General features: G+C 32.7%; 1 protein-coding gene and 1 long non-coding RNA gene across 2 annotated transcripts in view; both read right to left on the bottom strand.

Moving 5' to 3' along the window:
- Nucleotides 1-15,289, bottom strand: part of Rfx3 (regulatory factor X3) — a 211,380-nt gene that overhangs the window by 107,060 nt on the left and 89,031 nt on the right. Inside the window, exon 5 of the mRNA XM_048806776.1 lies at nucleotides 3,459-3,717. Within this exon, the coding sequence (XP_048662733.1) occupies nucleotides 3,459-3,717 (259 nt within the window). The remainder of the gene's footprint in view (nucleotides 1-3,458; nucleotides 3,718-15,289) is intronic.
- Nucleotides 8,256-15,283, bottom strand: LOC125617891. Its single transcript, XR_007349014.1, has 3 exons — nucleotides 10,429-15,283; nucleotides 9,001-9,004; nucleotides 8,256-8,270 (listed from the first exon to the last, which is right to left on the bottom strand). It is a non-coding gene; the product is annotated as an uncharacterized LOC125617891 (long non-coding RNA).

Raw genomic sequence — 15,289 nt, 5'->3', positions numbered from 1 at the left:
TTGCTATTCCCAAGTATCCAAATTTAACTAGTTCCACATCAACTGAATGTATTGATTCTACATTCCACTTACTTCTAAGCTTGTAAGCAATAGTCCAGTTGACTAAAAAATTCCTTGGTATTCACAGGCTACTGGTTCTAGGAACCTCCTCAGACACCAAAAGCTGTAGATTCTCAAGTCCGTTATGTAAAATGGTGTAGCAGTTGTATAAAACCTATGAGCACGCCCTCCTGTATATTTTAAATCATGTCTAGATTATTTATTATTTACAATACCCACTTAAATGTAAATGCTATATAAACAGTTATTACATTATATCATTTAGGGAATAGTGACAAAAAATCTGTACATATTCAGTACATATACAAATTTCTTTTTTTTTTTGGATATTTTCTACCTGAGGTTGGTTGAATCCATGGATGTGAAACCTGTAGATATAAAGAGCTGACTGCATAATTTCCAGTCAGGAATTTTGTCCACAATATAGGATACTACTATGTAGTCAGTTGAATCATTCATGCTATAGGTTATAGGTTGAGCAAGAAGAATAACCAGAAAAACTGAACTAAGTGTAATAAAGTTTGGCCCAATATTTGGAAAGAAATAGATTGAATCTTGACCAAGTAGTTGCCAAAGATTGTGCTCAAATACACCATTTTGTGTGGTTCTATGATAAACAAAAAAGATGAATTCAAGCAAATTCCCTTCAATTAACTGGCAAACTAGCACCTACTACAAGTTGAAACAAACAAAAATTGACCAATTTTCTGACATTTGGTAAGAAGAGGCTGGTAGAAAATCTTAATTAGGTCCATAGTCCTTATTAAACACTGCTAACTTTACTACTATAATGTGAAGTGCATACTGGGAATCATTTTCTCACTCTGAATCAAACTCATTAAAACCTTCAGATTGAGAGGGGGATCTAAATAAAATACATCCTTTGGTAATAAATGCAAGGTAATGCTATAAACACTAGTAGATAAGTGTGTACCACCACATGGGATTTGATGAGGGTACATTGTGTTTTATTTTCATATAAAAGATATCTTCAATTTTTATACTTTTTGTTAAAAAATAAAAAATATTCTTATTAAAAAGGAAAACAACCCCAAAATAATTTCAGACAGAATTTTCATCATTAAGAAATCAATCTCAAATATGAATATTTTAAAATGTAAATGAATATGTATAATTGATATTATGAATTGATGATTCTTAGAAGAATTTTCAAACATTGCCAATTATATTTAGTAATTTTATGTGTCAAATTTATTGATGAATGTAGTAAAAATCACATATCATATTTGTGTATTGGGTAACTGAAGGGGTAATGTTACCTTTCCTGTACTATAGAGAAGACCTTCATCAAAAAATTCTATCCATCTAACTAAATATATATACACATGTATATATATAAAAATACAAATATATAAACATATATATATATATAGATACATATATATGTTTATATATTTGTATTTATATATTTTTTTTCTGTTAATGTTTGCAAATATATTTACATGACTTGGAATATACATCTTAGCTAATTTAGTGATAGAACTAGTAGGTTTAATAAACCTAAATATGGTTGCTGGGGATGTTTAACAAGTAGCTAAAATAAGTGTGAAGGCAAGTGGGAATGGCAAGAGAAGGTAAGGTAGGAAAGGATGGGATACCAACATGAGAGAGGGTAGATGAAAAGAAAAGTGTGAAAGTACACATTTGCCTTGCTTTTCAGTTTTCCTAGGGCCTCAATAAGTGGCAAGTACTTGAATTCGCATGGAAAATAACTTTCTAGGTGGCCTTCATTAGGAGTGCTATCAAGTACTGGTATCTTTTTTCTCCTTTTCATTTTGTGGTTATGTTTACATAGTATTTTATAATTTAAAAAAAATACTGTGACTCTTAAAAGCCAGAAGGAAATTAGGAAATAATTTACTTTAAACAACCCCTTATTTTATTGATAGGGGAACTGAGGTCCGGAGAGTCTATGATTTATTAATGGCAATTCTCTTTACTTTCTAATCTATATAAACATACTGGTGTGACCAAAAGGTTTAGAAATACTATATTTAATATCAGTAACAGCCCAAGACAAATACACAAAATGCTTCAAAAGCACAAATTACAGAAAGGGACTCTCCATTTAGAACAGCTAGTTATCTATTCTGATGTTAATAACAAATCCTGAATTAAAAACAAAAGGCTTTAAAAATGGATTAGGGAAAAAAATCACTAAATGATGAAAGTGTGAACATATGTAATCACCACAAATACACAAAGTATATGCAAAGTACTTACCACATACATATAACATCTTGAAGAAAACCCACTAAATAATAAATATAAATCTCTCTTAGTATTTCTCCCAACTTTATTTCTACCTTATTTCATTTCAAGAACAAACTCTATGGTAAGATGGTGGGAAAAGGATACATCTACTTAGTTCAAATCCCTACTACCCTTTTATATGAAATATCTATAAAATCAATTTCACTGCTACTTCAATTTAAATGATCATTCTCTCTTATATGCTTGGTTGATATAAAAATAAGAAATTCAGGTTATTAAGTTTGATATTTAATCTTATACTACTTTCTATGATTATTTCTGTGACATCATTTGAACACATTAAAGTATATTGTGTCAAAGTATTTAATTTTAAAAACTTGAAATCCCAGATACAAACATGCCAGGCAAGTTCGCTACTACTGAGCCACAACCCCTGCCCCAACATAAATATTTTTCATCTGAATCAACTGTATATGTGCTTCACAAATCTCTGGTAGAATAGAACATGACTTTACAAACGGCACTTGGGCAGCCTTTTTAAATTTTATTAGTTAAGTACTGATTTCAATATGAATTAGGGGACAAAACTACACATGACTTTTTATTTTAAAAGTGAATCAGGCTTAAAATGTATTAAGTAAATAATATTACAGGCAGGAGGTGAATATGATAAAACTTAAATATCTAAGGTACGGGAAAACTGTCCTACATAACTAACACCTCTGTGAATGAGCTGGAAAAAACGCAAGTGAAGAAAACCGAGGAAAATTCCACATTAAACTATATTTTATTTTCTATTTTACTAATTGGCGTTTACCTTATAAAGTAAGTAGCATAATAAAAAATTATTTCAATAGAAATTGCAAGTATTTAATAATATCACTGAAGAAAGCCTATTAAAATCAGCAGTTTTAGGAGTACAACTCAACTCTAACTTCCTATTACTGATAAAAAGTTCCTAATTCATTTAATTGGGGGCACACATATCAGTAACATTCTATGTAATAATATATATATATACTACATGCTATACACTATCATAATACTATAATTGCTTAACACATTCTTGCCCCAGTCCAGTCTTTGTGGTTCTTTTCCCCTACAGAGGAAATAATGTACAACAGAAGTCATCAAGAAGCTAAACTGACCAAATGAATACTTACTGTTGCTGGGGAGGCCCGAGTAGTGTGTGTCACTGAGTGACCAGAATTCTCCATTGAATTGCCAATCAGATAGGTTCCTCCAGAGCTGCTGATGAGTTGACCTCCTGTGACACCCATCTGGATCCCACCAGTACCCACCATACTGTGGGAGGAGACCACGGTAGTCACCTGTGCAGAACTCCCTTGAGTATCAAAGTAATTTCCTCCAGTGTTTTGGCTGTACATCTGTGTTTCTGTGTAAGGATAAGTTGTTGTTCGGCTTTAGAAGAAGAAGAAGAAAGGAGAAATTTACTAGCTGATTTATATCATCTGATTAATTTATCTTCTAATATGGGTCTATTTAAAATAGACAATTTAGTCTTTGGAATATGACAAGTTTTTCATTTTTGTAAGAAATTTAATTCCTGGAAATAGTTGGGTGTACTTTCCAAATTAAAGGTACATTTCTTAAAAAGGTATCTCAGCACCCTTCTATACTTTAGGGGGTTGGCCCTCTTCAGCTGCCTATCATGGGCATATATAAATAAGCTCTGTTGTTAACTTCACTCAAAGGAATCTTGCTGATGGATTTTTTCACTTCCTTATAAAACCACCTGCCAGGCAGGCACAGAGATGCACACCTATAACTCCAGTGGCTAGAGAGGCTGAGGTAGGATGATCACAAGTTCGAAATCAGCCTCAGCAACTTAGCAAGATCCTTAGTATCTTAGTGAAACCCTCAACATAAAAAAATTTAAAAAATGACTCAGAGGTAAAACACCACCCCACACACCCTGGGTTCAATTTCCAGTTCCAAACAACAACAACAACAAAACCAATCCAAACAAAAAACCCTTACAAATCCCAGTTTTAGAAAAATAGCTGTGCCATGAATGGAGGCTGACAAGTGAACTTTCTATATCTCTTCACTTTCCTGAATGACTCCTAATACCCCTCCATGAATAAGGTAGCTTGCATGAATCTCCTTCTTACTACCATAAGGACCTTGAGCAAAAACAGTTTTCCCATCTTGGACCCAAAATCCCTATCTAACATCTCTTTCTTCATACCTAAGCCTCTCCATTATGAGATAACTATGTCCCCCAACCCCCATCTTGTTCTCACTTTCTGCTTTCTAACAACTGTGGTCAAGCTTCTGTCCCTAGTCTTTTATTTAAATTGCTTTTAATAAGGTCATTTGTGACCAACTCTAAATATCAAGCTCAAAGGCTCCTGTCAGCCCTCATCTTTTTTTAACCAATCTGTAGTATGACATTGTTGATCACTCCATATGGCCCTTTTCCTCTTTTTTTTCTGTTCTGATTTCTTATTTTTCATTTTCAATTGACTCTAACTTACATTTTAAGATGAATTTCCTTTTAATTTTATAATACATAAATGTTCACAGAAGTTACAAAAATATACAGAAATACAAAAATGTACAGTCACAAAAATATAACATATTATGTTTTAAAAATTCAAATACAAAATTTAATTCCCCAGTTCGTGCTATTCTCTTTAATTTCACATCCCAGAGCTAGTCACACGTGACAGGATGGCATGCACGTTTTCAAACAGTTCCTATACTTCTGTTAAGGCTTTTCTATCTTAACCACTCCTGTCCCTTAGTTTCAAACGCATTTTGTTTCTACTTTTATTTTTTGTCTCCATTTTCCTGGCACATTATTTTCTGAGGTTCAGATTTTTATGCTTATTTTAAGTTATACCATTGCCTTATCACCTACTACATAACAGATGCTGTTCATAGTAAGTAATCATCAGAGTTGATATCTCTGCCTCCTTTATTTTCTAGTTATATATTAAGAATTTTAAATCTGAGTTTCTAACAGCCAATCAAAAGTTATTTTTATTAGGAAACCCCACAATATATGGGCAGCTTCATATGTAAAATCTAACATATGATGAGATTACTTCTCTGTTTTGTTCTTCTATAGTTATCCTCTCAGTGAGCAGCACCACCATCTTCAGTTTTGGAAAATAATGCTGATTCTTCCCTCACTTAGAAAGACATGAATCACAAAGTGCTATCAATTTTACCTTCTAAATAAAATTCAAAATTTCCAATTCTCTCTTTTCTTCTCATATTCACTGCCTTAATTCATAATGTTCTCTATTATAACTGCTTATACTTGGTTTCCATTCCACTAATTGGGCTCTCTTCCAACCTACCTCCAACTTTGCTGCTCCAGTTTTGTTTCTACAGGAATTTTGTAAAATGCAACTGTGGAAACAAAACTTTACTTGAAAATCTTTCCATGATTCCCTCTTGCCTTCAAAATTCTCTCTTTCCTTCAGAAAATGTTCATAAACTTTGACAGATTTATAGAAAGCATGAGAGTATGATGCCTACATATTAGGACTCAGTTCTAGCCACATTCTCGAAGGCTTTTTTCACTAGTATTATAATGACCATTTTGCTCATGCTCCCAAAGTGTGATTTTTCTCTTGCTTCTGGTTTACTACATATGGTTTCCTCTGCCCAGAAGGTCTTCGTATTTATCTTCAACTCCCTGCCTTTGTCATAATCATCCTTAAACTCTCATCTTAAGCTACTTATTTTGAATTATTTTCTGCATCTTTTGCTTTCCATTACCACTCCTCAGAGTGATGTTATATTTTGTTTTCTGTATTTTTCTAACACTGTGTATTCCAGAAATACAACTCTCAATATGCTTATTCTCATAACTTTGTATTCCCATGAAATTTTTACTTCTTCCCATCTGTAATCTCAATACTTAATACATTGCTGGTACACAATGAGTACATTACATGGTCAAAAAATTAAAATATGATTCTATTTAAAGTATACTGGATATAATAACCAGGTTCATAAATTTCAATAATACAAATTCTTTTATATTTGTTAAAACATGAGAAAGCATGCCTAAATTTTAAAGATTTTCTGTATTTTTAAGCCATTGTAATGGCTATAATTTACAGTATGAATTTTAGTAAGATTATAATGGTGTTCAGAAAGTACTTCATATTGGATAATATTAATCCTTTCCAGAAAGCACCATAACAACTTCAGGTATAAATTTTAGTTTGGGGTGATGATAGAAACAATACCCTAGAGAACATTCTTTTAACAGATTAAAAAAAAAGTCATTTAAATATATATGTATGTGTGTATACATTTGTTTCACCATTGCTCTATTTTCTGGAAACCTCATTTATTAAGTAAAATAACCATGTTGATTTCAAATTTACATAACAAGAGAAATGAGGCCATTTTAATTTATGCCCACATAATACAACAGTGGCCTCATTTAACTGTGCTTCAAGTAACACAACCTGATGTTGGTATTTAAGTATAGTCAAATAAGTTGTACAGATAGATATAGGACAATAAATACTTTGAAAGATATAGCACACTGTGATGACTTTCTTTTCAATATTCCAAACAGGGAGAATAAGTATACCTTTTAACAGAAGGTAGATTTTACAAATAAAAAATACAATAATAACTAATGGTAGCTCATATTTATTAACCATTTACTATGCAACTGACTATTCTATGTGCTTTTCACAAACTCATTTAATCTTTATGACTACTCTTTGAGGTAGGTATAGTTATGATTTTTGTTTCATTACACGAGCTGAATAACTGTAGTTTGGGTAGGTTAAGAAGCTTTGTCCAAAGCACACAGCTGATGAACCATGGATTTGGAATCTGAACTGAGCCCACACTCTCAATTATTTCCTAACATAAAAAAACTTTAACATTTTATGCATGTCAATGATACATGAGAACAAATACTAAGGAACAGCCATAACAGTTGGTATATAGGGCATATGAATTTTCTGTTGCTATTTGATACTTCCTGACCCCTTAACTCACTGTTTACTGGCACCTAACTAATCCCTGTTCTCACCCAGAATTCTCACCCATGATGATGATGCCCTTGTAATGGTGAAAAAGCACAGTTGGATAAGGCAGAGCCAACTGAAAAGATATTTACCACCACACAACTGAATACTAGAAGTTCTATAATCATGGAATTTCCACACCATTATAGGAGAAATATCCCAAGGGATTTAAATCACTCTATCTTTCTGGCATGCCCTTTTTATGTAATTATTTCTTGGTGAACAAAGTAATACAAATGCATCACAGAGATACGTATAAACTCTATGTAACCCACTACTCAGTATAAAAATGTAACAGTAAAAAACAAACTACTTAATTTTCATACTTCCTTCTAGCTGGATGTGATTCATGAGCTATAAAAATAACCAAAGAACAGCAGAAGGAAGTAAGATGCTAAAGAGCATGTCCAATCTATAAACTATCACCATTACTCCAATATTCAATCATGGAGGATAGGACTATGAAGAAAGTTTGGCTACTGCATAAACACAATTCAGGCTAAAGACTGGCAATTTCTAAAGAGTAAAAAAATTATGTCAAGAAATGAAGTGTCATGAATTGTCTGAACTTCACTTGGATAAAAATACACTTGGAGACTTTAAAATACTGGGTTGAATAGAGGCAGACATGATTTCTTTAGTCACTGTTCTTTAAAGTTAAGAAAACCAGCTTTAATCCATTTATTGGAATCATTTGAGTCTGAGCTGAAGTCATGCACAAGCATCTCCTAAAAGACTTTTCCATATCTAAGTGCTTTCAGCTCCTGAACAAAAACTGAAGAATTTATTTTTCAAAAGAAGTACCAACAGCAAAAGCAAGTAGTTCCTACTTAGGTAGTAGAAATAAGATTCTTTAATTCTGACACATCAGATAAGCTTGTTTTTCACATTGTATATATTTAATACTTCTTCATATGAGTTATTGCTTGCACACTATTTCCCCTAGAAATCTCTAAAACATATGTTCAAGAAAATTACTCAATTTTTGGCATATCAAATTGAAAGCAGCTAACTATTTATGGACTATATATTCCTGAAATAGCTAAATCCTAAGCAACTTTGTACACATTTAAAAGATGCTGCTGTGTTCATTTTGTTTTATTGATTTCCACAGACTGTCATGAAAATAATGTGTCATATTGTTTCTATAGTAGAAGAGAAATCTTTCCATTGTTTCTCAAATGTATCCAGTAATGAATGTGAACACACAGATATGTGATACTTGCTGACAGAAGCTTCTTCAAATCTAACTCTATTATAAGGTTTTATGTAAATGTCAGAACTCTGATCCATTTACTTCAGTAAATTAGTGCTGCTTTCATCCCATCATGCTTTAGCATATACCTAGTCTAAGCATGACCCTGAATATTCTCTGCTTACTTATTTATTATAGCCAATCTTTCTGTTTCCTTGAGTTTCTACTGTCTTATCCACAAGTCCAGATACACAGTCTCTCTAAATCATGTGTTTTATGTTTTACCAAGGTTTTACATATCCTCCCAATAGGCTTGTCACTATAAAATCAAGCAATGATATGAAAGTAATACATTAAGAAAATAAAACGGCTTGCAAATTTCATGCCATAAATTATATTACAAGGATAGAATATAGTAATGGTGATCATTATAATATTTTACATTAGTTGTGAATAATGTAATGTAATTTTTCAGACTACACTGTAAGCATTATTTTAACAAATATTTACTAACCATTTGCTCTGGCACTTAGAATATAATGGTACCAAACAAACATGATCTCTATTATCATAAGGGCTATATAATATAAGGACTATGTGGGCAAAAATAAGAAAGGAAATAAGATAGGTAGAAATGTTTTTAGGTAATATAAACAGAAAAATAAAATATTAAAACAAATGGGAGGAGACACACTAAATAGTCAAAGAATGTTATCTCTGAAGGATAGATATTTAGGTTGAGACTAAAAGATGAAAAGGAGTCAGCCCTATAGAAAATAGGGGTAAAGAATATATCAGGAAGAGAGTACAAGAATTCTTGCAACACAGGAAAAAGCCAAAACACAGAAAAGATGCTGATATTTAGGAAGAAATGATATAAGTCTATAAAATTCTAGATTTTTTAAAAAGGCTATTATAAAGAAAGGACGTTAAATAAGACGGTAAAAACTAAACATGCCGGCAGAGTAAACAAACACTTTTTTTTTTAAACTGTGATTCATGATCCAGTAGAGGGTCATTAAATAAATTTTAAAAGGTCACAATAGCATTTTTTTAAAAACAACAAAATAGAAGAGACAGACTAGATTAAAAGACATCAGAGCATATTATACTTAGTGAGAATAAGAACTAACTTTAGGAACTTTAGTTTCTGTCAGAAACTAAAACCTCTGCCTTAAACAGTATACATGTTCATATGCACATGCATGTACCTGAGTATCAAATGTATGTGTGATTTCTTCACTGGTAGATTCAAAAGCTTAAACGCAGTTGTTTTAGATAATCACAAGAAGTTTGGATTTAGTTGGGACAGGGTAGAGGGGCATTTGGATAGGTGAATTCAGAAGAATCTTCTAGCCAAAAAGAAACAACCTGAACAAAGACCTAAGGCCAGAGAATGAAGGGTTACACCAAGGGGAAAAAAAGGTCAGAGAGGTGGAAGGGGAAGGGAGGGGGCATGGGGTTATTAATGATGGTGGAATGTGATGAACATTATTATCCAAAGTATATATATGAAGACACGAATTGGTGTTAATATACTTTATATACAACTAGAGATATAAAATATTGTGATCTATATGTGTAATAAGAATTATAATGCATTCCACTGTCATATATAAATTTTTAAAATTAATTAAAGAAAAAGGAAAAAAAAGGATTAGCCACTGTCTGAGGTCAAGATTCTAATAAACAAAGAGAAGGTCAGCTACTCTTTTCTCTTCATTATTTGATAACTTGCTAAATTACTTTCAGTGTTCAGTATGGTGCATAAACTCTTGTCTAATTAAAGTTAAATATTGACCTCAAAATATCAAATAAATAAGAGTGAAACATGTTCCAGTTGAAGGGGACCCAGAAGACAGAGCAGAGTCTGTTTTCTCCTCTTCGCATGATATACAGCCAGACCTAAGCTGTTCCTTTCATCCCAGGACTCCATAGCACACAGACAACCAATGGTTAAGTGATGTGTGTGTGTGTGTGTGTGTGTGTACTGTGTGCTGTGGGGAGAGAAAAAGAAGAGATTTCCCCAATAAAACAAAGCTGACATAGTCACTACCCACATAGGAAAATTCATTAATTTCAGGGAACTGCTAATACCTTAAATACTATTGAACAATTTAAAATTTTGTAATTTATGGTCAGAATGATCTATATCCTACATTGTTGTGTAGAATTCTAGTCCCTTTTTTTATCACTGTGCATTCACTGATTCATTATAACAGATACTTCTGTAAATTTTTATTACACCTCACTCCCTATGAACTCACTCCCTATGCTTCTATAATTCCTTACTTGTGAATGTTGATGGGGAGACAAATCCCACTTATAACTATAACAGCCCAGATTATCAGATACCAGCCTTCCCAATCTTCTTTGCAAGTGGACCAGAGGAAATCAGCTTAAAGTTCAAATAATCAGATGAACTTGCCTTAAATCAGAGGCTAATACCAGCACAAAGCAACAGGAATGATGGTATGATGTAGGAGTCACACCCAATTTCCAATGGCAGTTAAGAAAAAAAAGACCAGTAACAGGGGTGGCAATGGCCAGCGTGTTTGGGATGTCAGCAGTGGCATGTTATCCATGCGATGGTGTCCTCTGTGGTGGGGTTTTTTCTGTGGTCTAGTTACTGCCTAATATCACTTGTGCCTCCCTGATTCTCCAGACTTCCTGGAAAACCTGAAAGCCACAGATATCTTCCAATAAATTATTATTTTTTTTTCAAATAAATCAGAGGTGGTTTCTGTTGCTTGGAACCAAAACCTCTGCCTTAAACAGTTTCCCATTATGAACTTTTTACATGGGCCATCAAAGCCATGTATAGAAGTAACTACATCATATTGCATTCATGAGGTAGTTTCAAACTGGATCTTAAATTGACTGCTCCAAGTCAACTGAAGGCAAAAGACACACCAGAAAAGTGACATGTCCATTTTTTAAAAAATAGAAAAAGGAAAACAATGCTTTCAGAATTCAAGTGACTAACATTTAACTTCTTACTACCAAATAAATTAAAAAACAGATTAAATATAAAGTAGTAATTACTAGTAATATCATTAATAAATCACTTGCTTTCATTTAAATTCAGACATATTTATTTCTGATAACTTTACCTTCCCTAACATTAAGTAAAAAATAAAAGCATTAATTATACTGTTGCCATGCCTACTGGAGAGCAATTCAAGAATGAATGCTAAAACTCATTAAACTTTATGTACTTACTAATTAAGTTTTATTCTTCATATGTAATATTTTCAATACTGTATATGTTGAAAACTTACAGACTATTAGAATTATAGCTTCAAACTCATATCATCCTATGATATTTATGCAAATACATCTGCACATTTACACTTTGCATTAAATTCTTTATTCCTGTATTGTAGAGAGGGGTTTCTCATCAGAATCATCTGCTGGGCTTGTTTAAACACCAATAGCTGGGTTTCACTCCTGAAGATCCTCATTCAGTAGAAGCAGACTGGGCCCCGAAAGTTAGCATTTCTAACAATTTCTTAGGTAGTGTCAGTGTTGTTTATCTGCAGAAACACTTTGAGAACCTCTGTACTAAAGGATACTAAAAATGTAAAGAGCAAATTTCACAAAAGTTACAGAAAAGAAAGGTTCTTCATAATTATTAACTCTTTTAGCGCATTTAAATTTTTTTAAAGTCAAACTCTATTGTTATAAAGGATGTTTTATAGTCTGTGGCAGCTGCCTACAACGTTACAAAATTTCAATTGCTATAATGGCTTTTGAAGCATATTAAATGCATAGTTATAATAAGTACATATATAGGTCACTTGCCCTGAGAACAGAGATCAGAGAAGTGAATGAGTGGCAATCAATTTTGGCAAAAGTGACCTTGTAAAAGATTTAATCCACAGTCTTGATATAAATTTGTAAGAAAAAATGAGCAACTATATACATTTATTTTTGTGTGTGTGTGTGTGTTTAAGTTCAAAGCGTTCCACCTGAAAAAAAGAATGAAATAAACAGAAGGTGAAAATTCCACACACACAAAAAAATGAATAAACAAAGCTTTGTGAATATCAACTCAGATTAATTAATTGTACCTTTTGTACTTAAAACTATCAATTAGCCTGCTCCTGTCAGGCCTGTCACTACATGCTATTTTTTTCAATTATTTCAACAAATATAAATTGAGTACCTCTGATGTTCACTGTTCCATGTTTTAGAGAGAATGGGAAGCAAACAAACATGTTCCTTGTACACATGACACATTCTGGTGAGGGAAAGATAAATGATGGATAAATTAAAATAGTTGAGAGAATGACAGGTTGTGATCAGTTAAGAAAAATTTTAAAAGGTGGTCTTGGTTAGAGAATTGTAGAGAAACATCCATACCAATATGATTCTGGACCTTAGCCAAGAAAAAAAAAGATATTTGGACTGAGAGGGAGTCAATAAGGTAGTAAGCAAACAAAAGAATGTAAGAGTCAGAGAAGCCAAAAATGAAACAAACAATAAACCATTAATTCAAGGACAGTGTGGTTGATTGACTGGTTGACTGCTAGAGATCAAATACAGTTAGTATAGAACATCTTTTAGATTTAACAACTGAAAGCCATCCACGACCTTGATAAGACCAGTTTCTGTGCAATCCAGAGAAGAAAATCAATTTGGAAGCAGCTAAAGAATATTCAATCAATCATGAAAGACTTGAAGATGGAAGCAGCTAAGACATGCCTGTATGTTGTTGAAGCCAAGAAGAGTACTGAGTCCAGGCCACCAGATGGCATGCCCACACCCAAATTAGGTGCATAATAACACTGAAAGCATCTAGGACCCTCTATCAGAGTCAAGATTATTTAGGCTGGGTGCTAGAAAGCTCAACCTTGTGACAGCCTTAGATTTTATAAAGTGGAGGACTTTAGTCTCTTTTTAAGGATTACAACATAAAACTGTGATTCCCAACCTTTTGATATTCATACTTCCAACAAAAATCTTTTAATCTTGCTTCAAATATTGTTCCAGCAGAGATTTTTATCAAGCCTTAGGTTCATGTGGAGTTTCATAAAAATAAGTGTATCAAAAATGAATACTTTTTAAACAATAAAAATTACCCCACTTCCCACCCCCTCATTACTTCTTCCCTTTCCTAAACCTGGCCTGGTTATAAAATAATGCTATTAACTATCACTCCCAATTTTACAGGTTAAGAAATCTGGGGAAAAATATGTTATTTGCCTGAGGTTATACTAGTAGTCATGAGAGAAATGATACTTGAATACAAGTTTTTTAAGTCCATTTTAAGAAAATAAATATCACACTTCGGTTCTAAACATAAAAGAATCATATCAGGATCTCTTTCATTTGCTCCTTTCTCAATAAAAAGAAGAGAAAGTAGGTGAAAATTTAAGTATCTAAATTCTTTCATGTTTTATCATGCAGAACTATTCTGGGTGTCAATCAACTGAATGTGAAAATTCACAGTGCAAATTTCCCTTACAAATTTGAACAACATTTGGTTCTATTAGTGAATAATAATAAAAAGGCACACAGATAGGGCAGTCAAATAATTATTCCCTTGAAAAGCTATTTAACTAAAACATCTGATGTTGGAAAATTATTAAATAAGGACTTTTCTACACATTTTATGACTACCCAAAAAAACAATTTATTTTATTTATTTACTTTGTGGTTTTAGAGATGGAACCCAGAATCTTGTGCAGGCTAGCTACATCCCTAACCCAAAGAATGCTTTATTTTAACAAAATTAATTTAGCTGTAAAAATATACATATACAATGGGATTTTTAAAGAAACATGAAAAGAGATTGATAACAACAGATCCTTTAGTCTTTATAATTAGCCACTTAAAAATTCAGAAGTTTAATTATTATTTATCCACATCAGATAAAATAATATTATATTGCATACAATATTTACTAAAAGTATTTTTAGCTGACCAGTCCTTGTACCACTAAGTCCAAAGTAACTTAGAATCAAAAGACCAGTATTTGCAATCGATGGAAAGGATCATGTTTTGAAGGTCAGAAAAGACAAATTCTAAAGGTGAGATTATATTTCACCTCTCTGGGACTCAGCTTACTCATCTGTAAAGTGGAAGAACTAGAATAAATGATTTCCACAACTATGTCAATTCTAAGATATTTGAATGTCTTCCATCTTTGGAGTGATGGGAATATTTATGTGATCATTAAAATAGGTCTTTCCCTAACTACATGTTCGTCTCTACTGAAGGACAGTGCTGTCTCCAAGAGGGCTTCCTATGTAACCAGCCATATGCCAACTGGAATCTAAATGGCATTGGATTCACAATCCACTTCTCTTATACCTATCAGAATGTATATTAGTAGAAGCACAAGTGAAGAAAGCATCCTCTCTATCTCAACTGCAGAAATTCCGTACAACCACTTCTAATCAGAGAGCACTTGAAATATTACAAAATAGTGCAACTTCTTCTGCAAATACTGAAACTTAATTTTTTGCTTAAAGAGGGTAAAAAGAGCTTGAAGAGGCAGGATACCTTCTGAAAATGTGCTAACTACATGATTTTCAAAAGATGACTCTAAAAAATTAGAGTCCAGTTCACAATACTTACAGATTCTGAATAAGCTACCAATGTCAATAATTAGTGTACCATCTCCGGTGGCCTGAGGGATATTATAGATACTATTCAGATAAAAAGTTCATATTTTCGAATACTGGGTTTCTTTTCTATAGGACTTCTCAGAGCTTTTTAAAGTCTAACAGGAATTGAGGGTCCTCAAGAGGAAGGTAGT

This window comes from Marmota marmota, unplaced genomic scaffold (genome assembly GCF_001458135.2).
Source record: "Marmota marmota marmota unplaced genomic scaffold, marMar, whole genome shotgun sequence".
In the NCBI taxonomy this organism is placed as follows: Eukaryota; Metazoa; Chordata; class Mammalia; order Rodentia; family Sciuridae; genus Marmota; species Marmota marmota.
This window is presented reverse-complemented; position numbering and strand designations above follow the sequence as displayed.